Source organism: Struthio camelus, chromosome Z, assembly GCF_040807025.1.
Source record: "Struthio camelus isolate bStrCam1 chromosome Z, bStrCam1.hap1, whole genome shotgun sequence".
NCBI classification, from domain to species: domain Eukaryota; kingdom Metazoa; phylum Chordata; class Aves; order Struthioniformes; family Struthionidae; genus Struthio; species Struthio camelus.
This window is the reverse complement of record NC_090982.1, coordinates 1,740,613-1,765,317: the sequence shown is the minus strand read 5'-3', so window position 1 is coordinate 1,765,317 and position 24,705 is coordinate 1,740,613. Positions and strand designations below refer to the sequence as shown.

At 40.8% G+C, this 24,705-nt stretch overlaps 1 protein-coding gene across 4 annotated transcripts; it reads right to left on the bottom strand.

Annotated features, from left to right (window-relative positions):
* On the bottom strand, positions 1 to 22,558 carry MELK (maternal embryonic leucine zipper kinase). 4 transcript variants are annotated; one of them, XM_068927733.1, is made up of 18 exons: positions 22,413 to 22,510; positions 21,608 to 21,708; positions 21,246 to 21,331; positions 20,664 to 20,780; positions 19,973 to 20,116; positions 18,371 to 18,439; positions 17,617 to 17,709; positions 16,395 to 16,493; positions 13,292 to 13,360; positions 12,637 to 12,735; positions 11,576 to 11,662; positions 10,126 to 10,254; positions 7,443 to 7,526; positions 5,673 to 5,898; positions 3,911 to 4,004; positions 3,318 to 3,486; positions 1,579 to 1,682; positions 2 to 448 (listed from the first exon to the last, which is right to left on the bottom strand). In XM_068927733.1, exons 2-18 carry the CDS (start codon positions 21,669 to 21,671, stop codon positions 271 to 273), a joined length of 1,911 nt encoding a protein of 636 aa, XP_068783834.1. In that variant the 5' UTR covers positions 21,672 to 21,708; positions 22,413 to 22,510; the 3' UTR covers positions 2 to 270. The 4 variants fall into 4 exon arrangements, with proteins under 4 accessions (XP_068783835.1, XP_068783837.1, XP_068783834.1 ...); XM_068927734.1 differs by lacking the exon at positions 7,443 to 7,526 and having other exon boundaries at positions 1 to 448; positions 22,413 to 22,558; XM_068927735.1 differs by lacking the exon at positions 19,973 to 20,116.
* Between the last annotated feature and the right edge of the window lie 2,147 nt (positions 22,559 to 24,705).

Below are 24,705 nucleotides of genomic sequence, written 5' to 3'. Positions count from 1 at the left end.
GACCAGTTTACAAAATTTTATTTTAATGCATTTGCAGAATAGTTCAAAGTTGACAAGTTTCTCCAAGAAAAAGGAAACATACAGAAAGCATATATACAAAGACAGACGATTTAGAAAAGGCAGAGACAACAGATTTGTTTTCCAATATAGCTGTGACTGTGACAAAGAATTAGTTTTCTGAACAGGTTTTTTTAAATGATATTATGATTAAAATCTCAGATGTCTTAGGCAGTACACAATTTCTGCTTTCTCAGCACACGCGTCATCCAGTCACACTTTGCAGCTAGATAAAATGTCTTCCACTAGTCGCTTGTAGACCCAAGCATCACCTTTAAGCCGTTGTCTCCTGATACCCACTGCTTCAGATTTACTGAGATGGCACACTTCTAAGTCAAACTCCATAGTAACTTTGCCAAAATCTGACCGTGTTTGACATTTCAGCGTATAGCTGCACAAAAAAGAGTAAGGAGAGACAGAATAATCATTGAATTGTTTCATGTTTGTTTTGCAATGAAAGTCTGAATCAATAAAGGACGAAAGCACTTTACGTAAAGCACCCCATTGGCATACAGAATGCTGGGAACCAACTGAGAATGCAGTGAACACAGATCTTGGGGTACTTCAGCCCCAGAATATTATCTCTATGCCCAAACATTAAGATATAACAAAGGGCTTCCCAGCAGTAGACCCTGACTCTCACAGAACCTGAAGTCAAGGAGATGATCTTGCATTTTTACTACACAAGATCACTCTCTTCTCTGCAGAGAAACTGTGGTAAAAGCCTAGCTTTAGCTCAATTTTTGCTCTCGGGCAGAGCAGAATAGCTCTGACCATGAAATTTAAGTTACAACAATGCAGAGAGGCACTTCTGGGCAGTTAAGCATCCTTACAGGTTTCGAGCTTGGAAATGTGAAAGATTAGTATGCATTTCAACCTTTGATACAATACTTATCACTTACAAAACTCAAGAACTTTAGAAGGTGCATATTAATGAGCCTAAGGCACGACAATTTTTCATGCATTGAAAATTTAGGAAGAAAACATTAAGCTGTCATCAGAAGTAGGAATCAAGCACAGTCTCAGTACTTTAGTCCAGTTAGCAAACCCTACAAGTTAACATAGTCTTATATAATGCTGTGAATTCTGCGCAGGTTTTAAAGCACACTAATTTCTTGCTGAATAACTATTTAACTGCTAGGAGTTAGGTCATAGGCATCTGCATTATATTACAAAGTTGTTAGGATACAGGAAGAAAGCCAGATCAGACAAACCTCTTGCATTTATGATTTCACAAGGGATACACAAATTCACATAAGTCTAAGATTTACCTTGCTATTACTAGCTAATATCTGTTAACCAAGGAGCTCTAGAAGAGTTAATTGAACATTTCATTTGTTTTCCATTGTTTGGACAATTTCTACTGCATACATCTTGACTCTGTGTTCTTTACATAGAATAGAATCCTTTTACAGAAAGCAATGTGGCACAGAGAAGGTAAGTTTAAATCTTTTGCTTTATCAAAGACTGGAGTACTGACTATTTCAACAAATAAAATCTCAAGTCAAATTTTACACTTACCCTTTCTGAATATATTCTACATTTTTCATTGAAAGGACAGTAATTATTTCATTCAACACCTGGTCCGGATTCAGTAGCTGAGTTGTGGTAACATTACAGTGTGCCTAAAAGGGAACAACTCATTAAAGAAGGGGGAGGGGGTGGAAGAGACAAGAAAAATATATGCTTTTCCGAAGACTAAAGACAATATGAAAGTTTTCACACAGAAAACTTTAGGAGACCTAACCATAGTGACAAATGCTTCAAATTCCCACTCTTTTTATGGTTAAGACATTGCAGTAGAGACAGGAACATTGAAGAAACAGCTTTTGCACAATTAATATAAAAGTATGTACAAAATCTAATGTAGTATAAAACCTAAAGTAGCAGTGATGGCCTAGGGCAGCACAGATATTAAAAGCCTCTTGCAGGACTATGGAAGACAGACATATGACTTAAGTCACCCTACTGCGAACTCCACAGTGGGGAGACTGGCTATAGTATGTTGCTCAGCTGGGACTACACTTCTGTTATCAAGGAACAGGCACAATTCCTGGGTCTTTTCTAGTCGTAAAGCATCACAATACTGAAACATTAAAAAAGTAACTTAATACTATAATTTTATATATGTAATTTTTTTTAAACCAATACTGCATATAAAATTGGTCTAATAGGGGACATCCTGAACATCTTTCAGATACCCATATGTAAGAAGAGAACGGCTATGTCAACTGTAATATGTAGCAAATATCCATCTAGCTTCTGAAAGTCAAAGACGACCACCTGAGAAGATAAGATTATAAAAAAGCTTGAGAAATGAACATAGGTTGAGATGCAAAGGAACGAAAACACGTGGTTCTCTGTATGTTCCTGCTCAGCCTAAAAAAGTATGTAACCCCCTTCTAGAACTACTGTGGCAATGTAAAATGCAGTTCTCTTCCACTACTGCACTCCCAACGTCCCTAGAGGTCTACCAGTAATTTTGCATATACTGTGGACATGGGAAAATGATGCACAAGGATAAAAGCTTTTGGAGACTGCAGAGTTAGGTTTTTTTTCCTCCTACTGCTCAAGTTCCTGAATTCCTAGTGCAGTGTGGGCTCCTGTCAGATGATTTGGTCAGGCTTGTAGCCCAACATGTCCTGAACTTGTAAGACTGCCATCTTGCCTTTGACAAATGCCATTTGAAACAGCTTCAACTGGAATACAGGGGTTGAATTGCATTTACACAGGCTGCACCACACAAAATGTTAAGTCCTCTTACTGACAGAGAGCTCATACTGTCAAGCAGGCATCCTAACAGCTGCAGCTTCAAGAGCCAAACAGCTGAAGATATACATCACTTATTTCTATGGAATTGTTTAGGCCTCAGTAAAAGCCTGGCCTCCTTCATGTTAATCCCTTTTCCAAACTTGTTACCTATAGATTCAAGTAGAAGTTCCTCCTTGCATAACTTTCAATGTACACCAGCTGCTCTTTAGTTCTGTAATCTTATTCACTACATGCAAAATTCTAGTAGTATGCCAATGTTGTTTGATGCAAGTTCAGCAAAACTAATACTCATCTTTGAGCTTCTCATTTTAGTAGGTACTACAAATAATTAACGTAAGGCTAAATTGTTATGTGCAATGCAATATTTCTATTGATATTTCTGCATTTCTGCCCATGAGCAACTGGTATTTCAACAGCTCCTGACAGAAGGACAGGTAATGAACTGGATTAGATGCAGATAACATCAAAACATTTTCTAGCAACCATACCTTCAGTTTCCTTGGACCACCTGTGCTGGGTCGTTTCTTCTTGCTTGGCGTGAGCATTGCGATCACTTTATCTAGTCCTCTTTCAAGACTTCCAAACATTTTGGCTTTTCTCTTCTTTTGGCTGCTACCCACATGAGCTAGGTTGAGATCTAATTCTACTGAGTGACACCTGTTACATGAGCAAATTAGTTCTTTTTCCTCAGTGTTCAGGATTAATTTCAGATACATCATTAAAAGATTACCAGACAAGCAGAAAGAATAAAACCAAAGCAAGTGCAGCATCTCTTCAAAATATTTGAGATTTAAACCTAAAGTTGTGTATAAAAACTGCAGCCCTCTGGGGAACTAGAAAAAGAAGAAATCTGTAATTATGGAAAACAAATATACTCTGAAGACAATTCAGTTATGTAACTTTAGAACTTTCTTTTACTTTCAACATTCTAGTGAATGTAGAGAAAGCTTTTAGGAAGGTTTTTACCAAGACACAGAACAGCCAGTACAGCCTGTCATTGCACCAAGGCTTCCTATTCTCTACACAGATTAAGGTAGTCCTATTCTAAATCAGGAGTGTGCACAAGTAACTGGACTTTTACCTTCTTTCAGAAAGGATTTCAGCTGCTGTTGATTCATCTGTATTTGCCGAGTTTGTGGGTTTCTTAACTGGGGTAACTGTCGTGAACTGGCTCTCTGAAAGAAAGTCCAAGCCAAAGCAGGTATATTTCTACAGTGAAAGACTTTCTTTAGCAAGGATATCTTATGACTAGTAACCTATTTTTAAAATCAGCTCCCCTTTTCTGCCTCTGTTCTATATCTTTAGAATGAGAAAATAGATTTTTTTTTTTAAATAATCACAAGACTTCCTCTGCTATACAAAGAAAAATTCAAAGTGATTTCCCCAGTGCTCTACAAGTCAAACCTCACAGCAACCAATACAGTTCAGTATTAGAAATTTGGAAGGAGAAAGGATTGGAACTGCTTTGCCACTGGTCCCAGGATAAATATTAAGCCATTCGCTATGTCAAATATTAGCATTCTGCACCAAGTCATTTATATGAAGGCACCCTTTTATATAAAGGGTGTGAATTATATAGCCATTTTTAATAAAGCAAGCTCAATAACAGCCTAAAAAATTCTATCTACACTACGACAGCTTCAGCTCCAAGTTCTAGCTCACTACAGAACTGCCTCTAGCCGCAGACAGTGATGATCTCAAAGTTTTCCCTACATACTTACACCATTTTGTCTCAAAGAAAATATTACTACTACCCTTCCCAAATGAAAGCTTTCAGTGTTAGCTTTCATTTGTTTAATCCTCAGAGAAATATCTAACTGAGCTAAAACTTCATTCCTACATTCAATTTCAGAAAAAGTACCTACTTTTCTTCTTTAACTTTAACATGGAGACAAACTGTCCACAAGTTACCTTGTACGATTTTAAGGTAAAAATCAAGTTAGTATAAAGAACTAGCCTTTGCAGTATTCTTCTTCCTTCAGTACTTTGCAAAGCATACTGCAGCTGAACATAGGTATGGCCAGGAGCATTTATAACTTAAATCAGCCTGCAAAGACCTACTGTTTCTGAATTATATCCCCTAGCATTTGAAACAGCAGGTTCTCCTATTGTAAGTAGTCCTTGCTATTTGAAAGTAAGTTAGCACTTACATTACCAACATCAGAGTTTTTATGTTAGTAGGTAAAGGGAAGAGTAATATATGTACAGGATCAATCATCAAGAACAGACTAGAGAGACTGAAGACAAATCTTTGGTAACTCAGAAGAGCTGACAATTTAAACAGACAGATGCCTGTAGTTCATTACGAGTAACAGTATGATTTATACACTGTTAACAGAAGTATTTTCACTGCCACTTTGGCCTGCTATTGTGAAAATGCTGACATGCTACCATAAGAAATCCAAGCAAGAAGCATTAGATGCCAACGTGACTAAAAGCATCCCTATGTTTTCATTCAACTAATAACAAAGAAAAAGCAAAAAAAAAATACATGAAATTTTGTTCTAAACCTTGATGGAACAGAGGAAAACCGATACAAGTGAGTTTTAGAAACATAGCACTTAGTTCCATATTAGAGTGCACTGAAAGGCCTGCACATGTGATTCTGTAAGAAGCAATGACTTCTGTAATTAACACTGCAGGAGCATGCCCTGACGAATGGTTAAGCTTCTTGCAGCAACTTATCAGAAGCAACAGAAGCAGACTGGTGAATGTATGATCTTGGACAAAAAGGCCTTCCAGAAACTTGCGCTGGAAACGTTAAGTATTAAGTGCTGCATATTTTAAGGGCCAAAATTCCTAACCTGTACACATGCTGTAAGTATTTGTTACATACGAGGTACCTTTGAGGACGAGTGCCTGACAGGGTATGGGCTGTGCTTGCTTTTCATTCACACTCTTTGCAAAAGGAGTCTTTGGAGCAGGAAGCGCAAAGGGCATTTCAATTTTTACAGCAGATTCTGTATCAACATTCTCTTTGTTTTCATGCTTCTTCGATGCCACTTTCATTGTCACAGGAGTTGACAGTGTGAATTCCGTATCATCCATTTCAGCATCATGCTCTGAATGCTGCAAGAGATGTAACAAAAAAAAGAAAAGGCTTCCTGTGCTGTATTCTTACCACATTCAGGGATGCTGCTGAAAAGGAAATTCTAAAATCTAAGCAGGTCAGATGCAATGCTTATGAAAGTGTTATACAATACATGTATATAGTCAAAAAGTGAACTTCAATACCTCTGATCCTCCCCATAACTTGATAAAGAAATGGCAATTGAATTAGCAAGACAGTTTGTATCTGTTCTTATTTTCAGCTTCCATGTTTAAGGCTATTTCCCACCAACTCATCTGAACTTATCTAAAAATTGGCATTTGGTCTAACTGTATAATTTGAATGGCTTCATTGGATTTTCTTGTCCATTGTAGAGGCTAAACTTCTTCCCTTTACCTTCAAAGGCTTGTCCAGCTCTAGTCTAGCTCTGAGATCTTGTTTTATCATGCCTCATTCTTTCCAGTGAGTTTTAAAGTCAACTTGGCCTCATTTGCACTGCTTACATGTTGTTGTAAGGCAAACCAAGTGTCAAAGTCCAGGTTTACATCAAACGAATCATGACCTATGGCCAGAGGAAAGCTACAATTTATGTTCAGCTATGACATCTGAATTTCTTTACTCAGTTTACTCCCTTGGGCAAAGTGCTGTAGACAACCAAATGTTCACATACATAAGAACAGTAATTTGTATAATATCTTATGTTCTCATTATAAATAATTGTTATTATTTCAAAAGTAGTAAGATGAGTTCTGCAAACACCTGCTTTGTTCTGGGAACAGTTAGAATTAATTCCTCAAATGGAAATTCTTCAAAGAGCGAAGCTGAATCAGAAAATTTCATGGGACCAAATGCATATGGCATTTCACTGCTGTCTAGCACATCTTCGTATGTAATGTTCTTTTCAGACTAAAAAAATGAAGAGGAAGGCTGGAAAAATTTTATTCTCTCCAAGTTCCCAATTATGGGTAACAGTTAACGGAAGTTCCCATGCCAGTCACCTAAGCTTTGTAACATAATTTTAATACTGTCATTGTGGTGTTGCCATTTATATCTAGAACAGATGTGAAATTATACTCAAAGGAGCATCTTTCATGATCTGCGTCAAGAAAAGAAGCAACTTGCAAAAATACCCCACTTCGATTTCATTCGGATCGCAAGCTCTTTTAAGCAAAGCTGCATAAACTGCAAAGAACTCAAGAAAGGAATGCAGTAAAGCCTTGAAGAGGGCTGGATAAAGGCAAAAATAATCATATTTTCCTGATACCAGCATTACCACCTGAACCAGCATTAAGAAGCCTTCATCTAACGGCCAGCCCAGTAAAGGAAGTTTTTTTGTTGTTATTAAATGACAGGAGTCACAACTTCAGTCAAGAATTCTAACTTTCATGTTTTAAAAGTTTGCATTCAAAGTACTGAATATTGTGTATCTTACATTCTGCTTCTTGAGTCATCTTCTATTATCTTTCATTTAGGCACTACAATGCAAACATACCCTACCCAGCTTCCATTTACTAAAAACATACTGATGATGTGAAATGAAAGAGGAAACAACGTGAAACAGAACCTTCACAGATAAACCACACGGTTCACAATCAGGGCAAGGAATCAGGAGTAGCTGTATTCTTCTGCACGGCTCTGTCCTTCTTTTCTTAGGAAGAAATATGTTTCATTATAACATGGATAACCTACAGTAGCTTTTTGAGTCAAGTTTGTTTATATGTGGATATTACAATCTGAGCAAAAGCTATACTTATAGTATACCCTTATACACCAATTGACCCTTTAGACCAGGATTTGGCAAAACTTCTGACATTTGGAAAAAAGCCAGCAAAAAATTCTACTCATCCGCATCTTTCCGATATTAAGGAATGTTCTGCTATTAAACACTTCAAACAGAATTGATAACATTTCAGAAACTATCGAATTCATGTCCCTCCTTCTTCATTAGCCTTGTTTGCCCAGCTAGACCCTTTTATGAAGAAAGCGGCTGCATTTGAACACCACATGATGGATGGTTGAGCAGGGTTATTTGGCTCTCCACAACCCCTTCCCAGACCAAACAGATCTTACCAACTCTTTATATGACGAAACTCTTCTCCAGCATTACACTGGGAAGGGGAAAGATAACTGCAAACTAGAAGATGGAAAAAGAGAAGGCAGAAGACCACGCTGCCACAGCTCATCCTTTTCCCCACTACTTAGAAGTGGTGAAATAGGAAATATTATTCCATTTCTGAAAAGGAGGAAGAGTTACAGACAGGCTACAGCACACGGATGTCACAGATAGAAACTACAATATCACAAATAGTAGAGACATTCGTGCTTAGTTTTCATTCCATATACAATCAGAATCAAAATATTACAGTATTCTTGGTTTCTAACCACCTTTTGGTGATTTCAGGAACCTCTTCAAGGACTTGTTTTGTACCACTTCCCTGAAATTGCATACAATTAACTGTTTTGTCCTCAACTGAAAAGAATGCCATTTTTGGAATCTATCTGTCTGTCTGCCGTTAAGTGCCCCTGGGCCTGTGATCAAGGATACTGCAATGATCAGATATTTCAACACTACTGAAAGTAGAAAAAGTTTCCTAGCATGCTATCAGATGCACTACAATGACTTACTATAATGGCCTTATCAGACACCTGTTGAACTCTGCCATAGCCCTCTGTAGTTCAAATCTTGTTCCAACACGCTATGAATGCCTGAATAGGATATGCTGGCTACTATGTTCCAGCAGAAATTCATGCAGTGGCTAGTTTTCTGGAATATCTGTATACTTCAAAATGCTTGAAATAAGGTACTCTTGTGTACAAGGCTATGCCATGAAATTGTCAAACTTGCTGGAAGTTCAACTAGTTTTTTTTTTTTTTTTTTAACTAGACACTAGACCAGCGGTAGCTAGAGAACCTTGCTGGCTGGATATTCCAGAAGATTCAGTTGAGATCCACTTACAGAGGCAAGCAAACTGTCCTGAGCACTGTATTGGGACTAATGGGTTGTTGCATTGTGTAGACAAGACTATCACAGTCATCTGTCAAAGCATAATGTATATACCAACGGTACCATTTTGCCTGATCTAATTAACCTGGGACACCATTTCACCAGCATTCGTTCCACTGAACCTAGAGAAGCTCCACCTTTAAATTCCCCGAGTTTAGAAGACTAGCACATTATGCATGCTCAGTAACGCTTATGGTTCATGCTCTTTTATATAGTACTGGCAATCTCAGAATTCTGATTTATACTTCACAGCAGTTTTAGCAAGAGCGACCTGAAATGATTTACAGGCAGCTGAATCAGACTGTTATGAAAGTATTTATTTTGATTGCATATCGTTAAGAACAGCACATTCAGACAGCTAGTCAATTTCACACTGAAGTTTACAGTTCAAGAGGGAATGATTTAGAACTATGGCAATTTCTTTATTGAATGCTTTTGAGTTTGTCAAATATAGATGACTATCACTGACATCGCACAGACCTGTATAATATATAACATATTACAAGCAGCTTAGCAACTTCAGGCAAGTTCTGAAGTGCTCTACTTGCACTTTGCTATCAAAGCTCAAAAACAGAATTTACCTTACGACCTAGTTACATGCATGAAGCCACTGAAGAAGTAGTTTAGAAAAACCTTCAGGAACACATTTCCTTTACTCAAGTTGAACAGCATATTTTCAAATGTTCCAAAAGAGAACAGATAAGAAGGAACGAGTCTCTTCCCTTTGACTATCAGCTAATGTAGCGTCCATTTCCTTTAAAAGTAGGTCACCCAAACAATAAGCCAGAGCGATTGGAAGACCTTCCTTATTAAGCCATGCCAAATGCAAGAAGGCTACAAAAATATTTAGACACACACAGAAAAACGCCAGTTTGCCTAAAAGCATTTCTGCAGTGAGAACAGAGGTGGCATAACGGAACATCTCCTCTAATGCTCATGAGGCCCAGAGAGCAATTTTGATCTATTTCCATGAACAACTAAGGGTAGATCCTGTATGATAGTGAGTTATAATGCACTACATCCCCCCAGGCAGTTATTCCTGTAACGTCAATTTGTAGTACTTGCTCAGCTTGCTAAAACATACTAATGAGGAGACTGAACTGTTTAATGACCAAGACTTTGGCTGACTGCACACATTCTCTTACTGATGTTTAGTGAACCAGTCTCTTTTCCCAGGCAGAGCTTGGTTAATGAAGAGAAGTACTTCAATCAGTATTTTAACCTGTTGAACTCTAAAACTTACCTCCAGGTCTGCCAATTGGGTTGTACTGGCATGCCCTGTTAGAGATGGAAGCCTTAGGCGAACACACTTGCCACGAGCCTTCTTGGACTGAAGCAAGAGATATGTTGCTGACATTTGGTCATATTTCCACTAAAACAAATAAACAAAACAATAAAAAAACCAACGATTTCAATCTGTGTTTGGAAATGTAAGCACAAGATAAGTTTGGACTTCACTTTCTGCATTTCTGGGAATTATTCTACATATTCTGCATTCCTGAAACTACACTTTGGTGATCAAATATAAGACTCCAGCTGATTCACACTATGCATGGCAGGGGAGATCAAGAAACAGACTGTGCTTGTTTCTGCTTGAAAATTAGTGCATGGTACAATCGCTGTGAGAACTAATGCTGGAGCCGGAATCTGTTTATTGAAGTGAATGGAAAAGCTCCTATTCCTAATGGAAAAGATTCAGTGTGGCCAAGATTTCAACCAGACACCCAGACTTTTTTTTTCCCCTCCAAACAGGAGAGACTTTTCACTTGATCTTAGGCAACTCAACTTGCATGAGGAAAACAGGTATGATGCTTGACAGTCTTGTAACATACTACATTTGGACTTCAGTTATAAAGGATGTGAAGCCCTCCAGTAAAGTACTACATAAATTCAACAGACTTATTTTGGATAAAACAAAGATTTCCACCCCCCCCCGCCCCCAACTTGTAGGGGGATTTTCAGTTACAGAAAATAATTTGAATAAACAAGTAGCATTAAGTTCACAAATGATCCAACTTTACTATTACAGACATTTTAAAAAGTCTGTTTCTACTAAAGCTAGGTGGGAAACCTATCACTTTTTTCCAAAGCGAAGAACTATTTCACTGCTGTTATGTAAAAAGAAATCAAAATTCAATTTCAAGGCAAAAACGTCACTTGCTAGAGTATACATCACGCATGAAGTCTGCTACAAATGGCTAGGAGTGCCATTACTAACATATGTACAACTGATGTAGCAGTAATCAGTACACCTTATGTAATTTGTATTCAAGAGTGACTAAACAGATTCTTTCTAGAATAGGAATACCCGAGAAAGTATTTTGCATTCTGTTGGGGTGATGCTCTGATGTTTTTCTCTTACTTATTGACTGTTATAAAGCAAAGAGTTAACCCAGCATAGGACATATTTTGTTCAGCTAAAAGTTAAGAGACTTGGAGAAATTTAAAGAGAATCACAAGAATTTTCGTTATCGTGGGAAAGAGCAATAAAGTTTAGGTAACATCATGAGCACAATTGAAAGAGGAAGAAAAAAATCATTTGAACTTTAGAACTCTAGTTATAATCTACAGTTAGATTCTGAAGCTCTGCAGGGGCTCCTTATGTCTGGAAAGCATATGTCATATTTATGAATAAGTGAACATTAAATTTACTGTATTAACAGGCTAATTAGTTCTACTGACATATTTCTTACCTCTGATATTAACGCCGACATACTCTCCTTGCTCTGTTTATGAAACACAGACAGCTCCGTAACGCAGTCTTCATCAAGGTGTCCCAGCTGCAAAAATATGATCTATATTGATGCATGAGACTTTCAAGTTGTCTTCTATATCTATATCTGACCATGACATTGTCATGAAACCCACTGGGCTGAGTCAAGAATCAACCATTTTAGATCTTGCGTTTTAAACAGCTGACGTCATGTCTAGATATTGTAGAGAGTAGAAAGAAAAAGTCACATAACTTCCGCAGCTTCAGTGTGGCCCCTTCTGGGTAAGGGGTCCCATATTCACATGAGAAACCTTGTCAGCAGATGAGATTTTTTTTTCACTAGAAAGCTGCACTTTCATCTCTACTGAAATACCCCAAAAGCTACAGACATACACGTTTTTAAGAGAGCTACACGTTGCACATACAGTAAAGCAGCTCTTTATACTGAGAAACAGTGACACCCAGTGGCCAAAGGCAGGCACTGGATGCAAACACTCAAGTTCTTCTGTTTAGCACCTATGACTGACAGCTAGAGTTTTTTCCATATTGTCCTAGCCTCTGACTTAAGTAAAACAACTGTTAGAGAGCTATGAAGAACAAACTTGAGGCTCACTGAAAGTAATCCAAACTAGCAATCCACTAAAACAACTAGATATAGGACAAACCATAACTGTGTGTGATATGTCCTGAAGAATATTTGCATTTTGCACCTTAAATGAAGTATTGACCTAGCAATATGGAGAATTAACTGCTGTTTGTATACGGAAATACTTCAGATTACGGTGAGAAGTCAATTACTTTTCAAATTAAGCTGCAGTGGCAAAATACAATGAAAATACACTTTTAAATTCCTCCACCAGCAAGAACAGGGGCAAGTAATTTCAAATACACATTTCGACAGCAAAAAGAGTTAAAGAAGCAACCACAACCATCCCAAACATCATCTTTGGAGAGCTGTCATTGTACCACCACACGAGGGTAGAAGAAAGCCAGTAACGCTGACATAAAATATTATGGCATTCATTTGCCAAATGTACTTACTGGGTATTTGCTTTGCCACTGAACAGCATCAGAATAACCCTGCATGAGCCAAGGATGACTTAGTAAATGTTTAACTGTAATTCGCTTCTTTGGGTCCACCTAGCGGGCAAGTAAGAATCAAGTTGTTACTTAAAGCACAGAAACAGAGAAGACAATTTGATTTTTGCCCCAAACGTGTGGGTTGTCAGAAGCTCAAATAGAAACTAATACTGTTTCATAACTTCTCCAAAAGGAAGGTCAAACATCTGAGTGGTAACAGAACCAAGATCAAATCCAAGAGCAGTTACAGAATGTATACTCGATGATAAACATTCCAGGAACGTTTAGCACTGGTTATATCAATCAACTATTGTGTATTTGGTATATTAAGCTTCATTTATAAAAAGGTTGGTTCTTAGTTATATAGCAAGATTACCAACTTCTGAATGCAGACTGTTTGAAAACTAATAGCTTTGTTTACTACATCAATAATTCTTACCACAGAATTTGAAGCAGAACACAATGTCAATTGTTTCTTCAGTGATCTGGAAAAACTACACTTACTGAAGTAAACTGAATATTTTCCTAAGTATTTGTCACTGTAATATTTTGAGCTATGCAATAGCATTTTATGGACTAACTTGAATAGAAGCTTTATCTGTTAAAATAGGTTTACCTGCAGCATTTGGTGAAGCAGTAGTGTACTGCTAGGAGACAGCCACTTTGGAACATAGTATTTTCCTCTCTGCAGAGAAAAGTGGGTTTAGAATGAACTTTGAACAGTTAGCTCAACTGATTCATTAGGTTACTTGGATGATTGACATCCATCTTCAGGCAAAAGAGGAAGAAAGATGAGCACATTAAAACTTAGCTATAAGAACTACCCAAATAAATTTAATATTAGTTTATCATTAAAACTGAGAAATAGCTGTATTAGTAAGGAAAATATTGTATTTTCATCTGTTAGGTGCATTTCTAAGCCAGTCTTCACCTACTTAGCTTGTGTGACATTTCCACCTCAACCCACTTTCACAGCTAACCTCCTCTTTATCTGTTAAATTGTTTTATCATATAAACTTGATATTTAAGTTTAGAAGCATAAACAAGTTGGAGCGTGAATGGTTGATACAGTATTAGTATGTTGAAATCTCAACTCATTCAAACCACTATTTTTCAGATACCAAAAAATGAAGAGGCCTCAAGATTTAGCTATTCTTACTATGAACAGATTACATCTTTCAACCTCTACACAGATGATGGTGATAAAAATATTTACAGGCCTAAAAAGGTGAGTTTCTTTTAATCCAATGATTTATTGTTCCTTTGGCAACTCTGATTAATAAAATACTGAAAACTGCTTTCAGATTTGAGGTAGGACAATAGTAGTTATGAAAAGAACTGTATTCACAACAAAGGATCATTTACTCCTTGGTAGAAATGGAAATAATCAGTGAACAGCCACCATGAAATAACATTTAAGTATCAATTTATCATGAAAGTTTCATTTCTACAGACAATTGCCGCAATAACAAGTCAGGTGATATCATATTTACATTTATATACCTAAGTAGAATATGTATTGCTTTGACATTAAAGACATAATTTAAATTCTTTAACCTGTAAAGATATTCCTAATGAGCTATTTAGAAATAACAGGCAGTTCCACACCACAGCTTTAATCTCAAACTAAGCAAAATTGAGCAACACCTAATTCCTATGTTGATCCCAGCAGCCAGTTACCTGCTCTGCTTTCAATATATTGCTACAGAACATGAGCCAAAGGAAAACAAAATTAGCACCTAGTTGACTGAGAGCAATGCTGGAAAGGAAAAAAATTACAATACATAGCAGATTCAGAAAATCACCAGAAATAAGTTTTTCTTATAGAAGTAGTGTCAGATGCTCAATTATTCACTCAAAAAGTAATTTACTCAAATACGCCCAAATGAAGAGACTTAAAGAGCGTTGCAAGGAAAGAAACATATTGCATGCGAGTGATATGATCCTAATCACATCCAAGCAGCAGACTGTACTACACTGACTTGGAACAATAGTTTCGAGCTGAGATTACAATAAATTTCAGGATCTCTAATGTGTAAAATTAAATTCCACAACAATGTACAAGTGTCCTAATTTGAATCAATTTTCAATTCACAATCCTAAAATTAAAACAAATTCTGAGGGGAAGTAGTAAGCCTGCATTTTAACAGCCATAATTAAGATTACCAGTTTTTTACTGCACTCAAAGAAGTTTTACAGCTCATTAATCTCAGTTCACTTAAACAAGTTTCACTAGTCAATGTTCTATCAGCCTGAACAACTCAGCTCCTAGTCCTCACACGTATTAAACAAATGAATTTGTTTTAAACAATGTATTAAACAATGAATTAAACAAATTAAACTATGCAGGAATAATCACTGATGTTCTTAAAATCTCAATTCTACATAAAAGCTCTTAGTTCTTACATTTCCACTACTGACAAATCTTTATGAAAAGAAATACCTTAAGCAATGACATTTACCAAGTTCTGCATCCTGGCATACTCTTTAGCATAAAGGATCCTCTGCAGTACCATGACAGTATGCATATACATAGGCAACTCTTTCATGTATGCTTGTTATGGATGACGAATGAATGATCTTGTTATGGATGACATCACAGCTCACAAGTAGAGAAGGAAAGGTAGTTCAACTCTGATTGATGACTTATTCTATTCCCTTTTATGGGCATTTTACTGAGGAATTACAAGTGCTTGCTAATAAGCATTATGCAAGAAAGTGGTATCATTTTCATGCTGAGTTATCTGCGTGCCAACATCTTCACAAGATCTCTTTGGATCAGTTAGTCTTTGCTTCCTTTTAAGTCTTCTGTTACAAATCAAACTATAGATCTTTATCAAGGTATTCAAGTCCACTTCAGTCCCAGTCTGAAAAGCTACATTATCTGGTGAACCAATCATGCATTTTCTAGAGCTCAGATTGTTATGGACTCCAAAAACAGCCTGTGTAGATGACCTGTCAGCTGCTTCCTCCTGAAGTAGTACTCGAGTACTCTTGAGGATTCTCCTTTACCTTTTAGAAATTATTAGACTCCAGATTAGAGAAGGAGAAAAGGATAGAGGAAGCCAAAGCCCTCAGGCAACACAGCTCCTGTTCATCTCACCCACTTACTGAAGGCTGTATCAAAAGGAATTTTCAAGTGGTTGCTAGAGGTGTCTGTTCAATGTGGAACAACAGAATTTTAGCTACATCACGAGGAATTTACATGGAAACAGACTTCAATAATTGGTTCTATTTATGATTTAGCTTTTTTGGCTGAAGCTAGTTTAGAGTGTTTTATGCATTTCCTCTTCATTCTGGAGGAGGAAAGTATAATAGCAGATTTAGAATTTTGCTGTTCCTAGAAGTCAGAAGAGTTGATGTTTAGGAACACTATTTTTGGTGAACTAAATGACACAAAATGCAATTGTACTAGAGGCAGTAGAGGGAGAAGTTGCATACAGCACGAGATACAAAAATCCAACCTACTGGCAACAAAATACTTTTACCTAAATTCTATTTGCTGTCATTCTATAGGAGCAAACTAGAGTACTGTAAAGGCCAGCCAAAGACAAGAGTGAAATACACAAATAGTGACAGGAAAAGGAACAAAAGTCAGTAGATATGTATATTTGTTCCGGGGCATAGTCCAACAGGCTCTGCCATTACAAGAACCAGAGGCCTCTACTAGTGCTTAGCAGTGTACGTTCCTAGTATTTTCTAGTAAAACCAGCACATACCATTATTTTCCTATAGACAGCCATGACATTGTCATCATCAAAGGGGAGAAAGCCACACAGAAGAGCGTACAGCAGTACTCCCATACTCCAAATATCTGCCTGAAAAACAAAGGTGATATGGCTTAGTGATAGATCATATTGTCCAGTTTCGGCAGAGTCCTCCTTCTGGAGGAAAATCTTACATTCCTCGTCCAAGCACACAATCCGATATTCAGTTTTCCTTCCACTCAAGCTAGAGCACAACTAAAACCAATGTCCTCTCCTCATGTAATCAGAGGCAGGCTTCTCAAATTTGGACAGGGAAAGAAATTACTGCATTACTGTCAATCTACAAGGATTTTTACTTGCAAAAATGAAAGCAAACTCATCACAAGGAACTAGTACAGTTGCATCTGTGCAGTACTGCAACACCTGTCAGTATAATCACAATTATCTTTAAAGCTCTAGAAGATACTGCTTGTTCTCTAGTAGTACAGGCATGACAAGGTCCGTATGCCTCACTGATACTGTAGTTCTCACTAAGACTCTAAAGAAAATGGAGGCCTGAAAAGCATTGAAGTCATAACCAAAGAAAGCAAGGGCTGGAGTCCAACAGCACTGGTACAAAATATGTGACAGGAAATACTTTGATGCCATCCTAACAGAGTAGCAGTTTAGGAAGTTTGGGGAAATTCTAGTTCTAGATGGACTGACAAATGCAAGTGGCATGTCCTCACATTCTAGATATGAAACAGAAGCTGGATACATTCTTAATGTTTTTTCTTCTCTCACATTTTACTATACCACACAGCATAAAGCGGGCAAACTTCTCATATACAAGCTAAAAATAAGCTTGATAGCATGTGTAAGATACTGAGACAGACTGCACAAAAATCTGGGAGAAATGACGGATCATTAACAGAATCTAATGCTTCTTGAAAGAACTGGCAGCAGGAGAGCAGTTCAAGGTATTGTTCTGCAAGACATATAACACAAGAGCAACTCATGGAGACCCTGAAGGATTAGTCAGAGAGAAACAAGCCAACAGCATGACCTATGACCAACAGAGTGCAATATGGGTTATTCTGCTCTGTGACATTTAAGAGTAGTCATACAGCTTTTGAGAACTACCTAGGCAATGTTATACAGGAATATTTGAGAGGGAAGTCAAGCGTGCATATCTGAAGCTCCTAACCTTTAAAAACTCCGGGGCGGGGGAAGAGAGCAACAATGTGCTACATACCTCTGAGCCAATATATGCTTTGCCTTGAATTAGCTCTGGTGCTGCATAAGCTGGGCTTCCACAGCATGTGTTAAGATGGTAATCAAGGCCACCCTGGAACACCACAGAAAACTCAGTCACACAGAAGCATTAGATTTTAACATAGTTTAAGTCTCCTAGCAATGAGGCATTAGAGGCTACAGAGGCTTTATTTTCCTCTACCATGCATCTGCGTTGACCTCTTCTATCTTGGTATAATGTATGACTTCATTAAGTGGAAGTTGTCCAAGACAGTAAGCATCCTATAAACATTCACTTCCCCAACTGCTCACTCGTGCTGTCTTCAGAAAGTAATAGTCTTTTCTTCAGCTCCTCATCTAACAAAAACACTTCCCTTCCCAATCGCAAAGGGAATACGTATATGAAACTTGGCAGAAAGTGATCCAACAGCTACTGGGCATGAGGCCAGTTGGCTCTATATACCAATATTCAATGAAATAGCTTCACGAAGAACCACTGATAAAAATATTTTATTAAAGCCATCTTACTTTGCCAGGGCTTCGTTCTAGACAACCGGAAATCAGATATTATATCACTTAGCAGATGCTACTTTAATAACTCTAAAGTATCTTGCACGGCCTGACAGTCAGGCAAGCAGTTTCAATGTAGGGGCTTAAGTCATCACATTGCACTCTGAAGTCAAATATTCAATCTTTCGTACATGTGTGTAGCATTTGACTTAGTTCTATTCTGTGAAAGCAACTCATGCTTCTACCTTTGGCTTTGCACAAAGTCCGAAGTCTGTCAGCTTCAAATTATGTTCATCGTCAATCAGCAAGTTTTCCTGACAGAAAAAAGTGATAATGAATGCTTTTCACATAAATATCCAAGGAAAGACATTGTCTTTCACCTCGTTTCGGCCTGCCATTAGCAGCTAGAACCTACGTGAAACTCTCCTCTGGAGACTGAGATTGCCTGCTAATCAGTACATACCATATTTCAGATGGGGAATAAAAGTTCTAATCTGCTGAAAAGGACCTGGGGGCGAGTCTTAACACAGCAAGCTGAAAATGACCCAGTAGTGTGCTCTGGCAGAAAACGCAGCCAACAGTATCATGGGCTGTACTAGAAGAAGCACAGCCAACAGATTGAGGGAAGTTACTACAACCCTCTGTTCAGCACTTGTCGGACCGCATCCAGAACACTGCATCCAGTTTTGAGCCTGCAGTAAAGGACAGATAGCAAACTGAAGCAAGTTCAGTCATTGGCCACCAAGCTGCTCAGGGGGCTGGAGCACTTGCCCCACGAGGGGAGAGAAAGTGACGTTCAGGCAGAGAAGACAGACTTCAAGAAGGCAGTGGGGCAGGAAACACCTCACAGCAACCTTCTAATGCATCTACAAGAAGGGTATGAAGACTGGGCCAGGCTCTTCACAGCAGTGAATGCTGGGAGAAGGACAGACAACAGGCATAAGCCGAAATAAGAGCCCTTCAGACTGGATATAAAGGAAAAGCTTTTTCCTTTATGAGGACAATGAAGGACTGAACAGGCCACCTAGAGACTGTGCAGCCTCCATCTTCAGGGAGGTTGAAGACATAACTGGATAAAGCCCTGAGCAACCTGGTCTGACCCTGCTTTGAGCAGGAGGTTAAAGTAGAAACCTCTGCAAGTTGCTTCCAGCTACCCAAAATTTGCTCTTTGGCTAAAATCTCACTACCTCCAGAGGTACAAATAATGCTTCTCTGTGGGGCAGTTCTTTGGAGGCAAAAATTTCTTAAGTTGTCTAGTAAACTGCTTGTGCAGTTCAAGTTTGCTTTTTCGAGGAAAAAGCAAACAGCATCACTAAAAATACAAAGCTCTAATCAATTCATGGACAAACAGACTCAACGGATTCACTGTCCCTATGCTGAAATGAGAAAAAAGACACAGGAAGGAGACAATGGGATGTGTCTAACCATACACACTCTTTATAGGCACCATTTATTCAGACTATCAGTGGCTTTTCCCTTGGGGCATGAAAACAGAACAGCCTGTACAGACAGGTACCATAAAGGTTCTCTCAAAGTACAAACAGGAACAGAGAAAATAAAAACGCCTAATTCTAATTCAAAGTTAGATCCATGTCCCTGTTTCATTCTCATCCGGCCCATGTTGTTCTGCTGCTCTTTCAGAGGAAGATCATTCTTCAGATACAGTCACATTCAGCTCTACTGAGGAACGTAGCAGTAGCAAGTAGAAATAATACATTTACAGAAGAAGTCACAGAAAGAGGTCTTCTATGGACAAGATAATGAAGAAGGTATAACTTACTTCAGCTACTAATAGGGAAAGAGAAGTCCATATTCACTATTATGAATATTTTACTACTCAGGCTTACTGGTTTAAGATCCCTGTGGGCATACCCCTGACTGTGAACATAAGCAATTGCTGAGACAATCTGCCGAAAAAATACACGAGCTTCTTCTTCTGAAAGGCGGTCCTTCGAAATGATATAATCAAACAGCTCTCCTCCAGGACAATACTACGTGAAGACAGGAAAAAAAAATGTGACAACGTATTTAATTTATTAATGAGACATAAGTAACAGTGAATGCAGGGAAGACACTGGCCAGAGTGTGCCAGAATATACTGTTTGATTCCCTTTGCCTTATAACTGTAGTGCCTAAAGGTTCCCAAGTGTGCCATAAGTCACCTCTGTGGCAGGCCAAACAACCTTAAAAAGTATCAATTATAAAATTTCAGGCAAGCATCAGACAAAACATAGATCAGCTGGGAGATGACAAAGTTGGGTCTATTTAGGATCTTGCAGTTCTTGCTGTTGCCATTTTAAAATAATAGAAGTGCAAGTTAAGAACAACATTATTTTAGTTATTGCAAACATTCAATAGCGGTTTTTACAAGAAGCTAGAGTGCATGACAGATCATCATCTTTGTTTTTAAATTAATGAATCTTGAACACATGTATTGAGACAACATGTTTAGAATACTTGAACTTCATTCTCATCTACTGCTAAAGCTAAGATTAATAACCTTAGCCATGCCACAAACATCAGTAACAGAATTCTTACCTCTAAGACCATGAATATTTTCTTGGATGTCTCTATCACATGATACAGCTGGCAAATATGTTGGTGACTTAAGCTCTTCATCGCATCAATTTCTATTTTAACACGAGGCAAGTCATCCTAGGAGATAACAAGATTCATGAAACTGCTAACTACTTTTACATACTGTGCATCATAATAAGCAAACTATCATAGAAAAAAAACTCCGTTGCATGTAAATGACAGCATAAGTCAACTTCTCAAATTCAACTCAGCAACAACTTTGGTATTACTCCTCCAGATTCCGGCATGCTCATGAGCAAAACTTGAGGTAGAGCTAAAATATTATTCTCATTAATATTTTGGTCAAATCAGTAAAAAAAAAATCTCAATTTAATCAATTTTCCAGTCAGAGAACATCGCTTGCTCTCTGAGACAGGGTACAAGATTTATGATGTTTTACTAAAATTCTTGCAAACCTGAACTGTCCTTCAGTAGCTAAGGGAACTAACAGGCACCAGGTCTACATGGCACACCCCGCATTGTTGAGAAACTCCCTAGGATAAGCAGACAATGTTACCAACATTTATACATCTCTTGACTTACCCCTAGAGCCAGTTTGTCCATGATTTTTATTGCAACTTTTTCACCAGTAAGAAGATGTTGTGCAAGTTTCACCTTTGCAAATCCACCTGAAATTCCAAAAGAGCCATTTAAAGAACAGTTTCTTCCTTATAATCTTTCAGTTACATTAGAGCATGTGGCATATAAAATCTGCAATGTTTTCATTACATTACACTGTCATCAATGTTATCAGCTTCCAACTACAATTTCAGAATTCTACTCAAAAAAAATCTACAATTGAAATCAGATCTACAGATTTTAAAATAAGATAGTCTGAATTCAGATAAATACTTCAGGTCAAGAAAATGCAAATCCATCTGTTTTCATTCACAGATTAAACCTACCTGTTCCAATTGTTTCATATAATTTGTAATACTTGAGAATTTCCTCATAGTTGTCTGTAGCCATTCTGAAACCGGTAGAGATCTGTAATTCTTCTCAGCACCTACAACAAGAAAGTGTAACTGGTGTCCATGTTTCCCTATGCTACATACAGTATTAGGCTTGGAAAGAACATGTGCTGTTGCTCCAGTCACCTGTTCTCACAACCAAATGCTAGATACCTTTCTGTAAACTCACTAGATAAAGGTGTTCAGCATTACTTGGGTTAACGATGCAAAACATAAGCCCCTTTTAAGGGCGCACAAGGCTGGGTAGTTTTCACTGCAGTGCTGATGTTACAGCTAGGCATTATCCTCTCTAAGGCAGCGGCCAAGCTGAAAGACAACCTTTCAGCGCTCCCACGGTCCACCCCGCCTCAGGGTGGGGCAGATCGCGACGCAAGCAGCACGTCGCTCCGACTACTGCTCTTGGAAGGGGCGGCAGCCGCAGCCAGGCCGCTTCCAGACTCTCACCGCACCGCGGAACAGGGGCCGCACCAGCTCCGGGGACCCGGTGCGCGGGCAGCTGCCTGCCGAGAGGCGCTGAGCGGCCGCCCTGCTCCCTCCGGGCGTCCGCCAGCGCGAAAACCCGCCAGAGGCCGCTCAGCCGAGCGGGGCAGGGGCGGCGGGTGCCCCAGGCCGCCCTGCTGAGAGGAGCATCGGGCCTGGGCCCGGACCGGACCGGACCGGACGGCGTTCGGGCTCCCGGAAGCCCCAAACCCACGACCCGTGCCAACCGGCCGGTCCGCAGGCGAGAGGGGGCTCTTACCCGCGCCCACCCGGCGCCGCGAGGACCCCGCTCCTCGGCAGGCAGCGCGCTGCGGCCGTTGGTGTTCAAATGCCCCGGCCGGCCAGCCCACATCCGGGCAGGCCCGCGGAGCGGCCAATCCGCGCAGCAGCTCGCCCCGGAAAGGGGCGGGGACCAGCTGCTCAGGATGGGAAGAAGGTCGTTGCAGCGTGCGTGCCGCGCCCCGGGCGCCATGTTCGGAGGGTCAGAAAGCGCCCTCCGCTTCGGTGGGCAGTTTGGTTGTTCAGCTACGGACAGAAGCCCAGGAGCAGCTGGATGAGGAGCTGCCGGGGGAAATGGCACCTAGAGAGTCCCCTGCCACCAGAGCCACCTGCCACGCTGCAACACCGACGCTGTGCCGGAGGCCGCACTGCTCAGCCCTGAGAGCTGGGCTCCCAGCCCCATCTCTGCCAAGGCACCGCATGGCCTCCTCAGAGCCCTCACGGCAGGGCTTCTCTCTCTGACTCTCCCCACACCCTCCGACCAGTCCTTGCCTGCAGGCTCGGTCTTCACCCTCACTGACTTTGTGCGTGCTGTCCTGAGGGAGCTCTCTTGCCTGCAGGCTGCGGCGCCTCCACTGCAAGGAGTGCCTGTGTCCAGCCAGCAATGCCAGTATTCCCAGTGCGGTGCTGTCGCTCCGTGGGCAAAGCTGTGGGCCAAGGTGGGCTCACAGCTCCTGCTGCAGCTGGGGGTGCAGAATGTGTGCACGCCTGCCTCCGCTCCGTCCTGCAGGAGAGCAAGGGTGGGTGCTTGGCTTTGAATTCTGGACTGCTCGAGGGCCGACACAGCGGGAAGCCCTCAGCCCAGGGATCGCCTGGGGTAGCTATGGAGCTGACACAGCCAGCCCAGGGACCCTGGGCCCACACGGCTGCAGCCTCCTGGCTCCCACTGCTTTCTGCATAGATCTACAGCTCTTCCTTTCCCTCCTGGCTTTCTTGCCCAGGGTGCCAAAGGTGTGGGTTGCTGCTGCCCTGTTCCACGTGGCGTGGGGCAGATGTGGCACCTCCCATCAGACTGCAGATACCCCTTTTCTGCTTGCTTCTTTGGACCCTCCAAGTTTAGTACCCACACTCAGGTGCCAGCATTGCCCTGGGCAAAGGTAGTGCATCAGCATGCAGCTAGCACTGATCAGGGAAACCATGGCTCTGCCTCTTGTTTGCAGTGGTGACCTTCCTCATGTTCCAGGCCCGGAAGGAGGACTGCTAGTTGGAGACCCTTGAGATGAGCGTCCCACAAGGACTGGGTGGTCTCTGTCTGCTGCCTGAGGTGTGGCAGGGACCCCTCTGCTTCTGCCCACCAAAGGCATCTGTAGCCAACCCTGAAGCTGGGGGCTGACCGCTCCTCTGTGCTGCAGGGGGTCTGGCCTGGGGTATGGATGCAGAGTAATGAGGGCAGGGCCTGGCTCCGGCAGACATCCCCATCTCACAAACAAGCCAGCCCCGCTGCCATGTCCTCGTGCTGCAGCCCCACAGGGCAGGAGGGACTGCCTGGCCCTGAAACAGCCTTGCAAGCAGAGGAGGCGCCATGCCCTGGGCACTCAGGGCCCCTGGCAGCCTGCCCCAGCCCTGGCCCGCTTTCCCTTTTGTTTGTCCCGCGGCACCACTCTCCCCAACAGCACGAGCCAGTGCCACATGGATGGGTTTCTTTGCTCTCCCCTCGCCGGGTCCACCTGCTTCCAAGGACTCACCCTCCGCAGACACAGCAAAGCTCGACACAAACCCATCATCAGTGCAGCTGAACCAAGGCCTTCCTGCTCATGGTGAAGCTGAACCTCCCTGAGTCAGAGTGCCTTGCTGCCCACCCAGGGAACTGGGCCCCACTATTGTGATCCAGCTACAGTCACATTGGCCTCAGAAACAGCAGCATCCAAGGCAAGGCTCGCGGCCAGCCCATCCCAGCATCTGGCAACACGAGCATTCCTGAGGAAGGGCCAGAGACAGTGGTTTGCTCTGCACTTCCGTCTCCACTCACCTACGTCTTTCCTCCTCATAGCCACCGCAGCACCCTGGATGTCCCAGCTCCCTCGGGACAACAGCCTTCTCTCCGCCTGAGAGCTCTGCAGGCTCTGCACAGCATTTAGTTCTGCTGCAGGGCAGATGGGACCACCGAGAAGCTGGAGGAGGCAGAGTGAAGTCAGAGTGAAAATGGTGGAGAGAGTGAAGGTGTTAGAGCAAGAGTTTCTGTGTAAAATACAGAAAGAGGATTCCTGCAGCCACAGTGCTGCAAGGCCTCAGATGTGCATGATAACTGGGGCAGGAGGAGGATACGGTTGTTG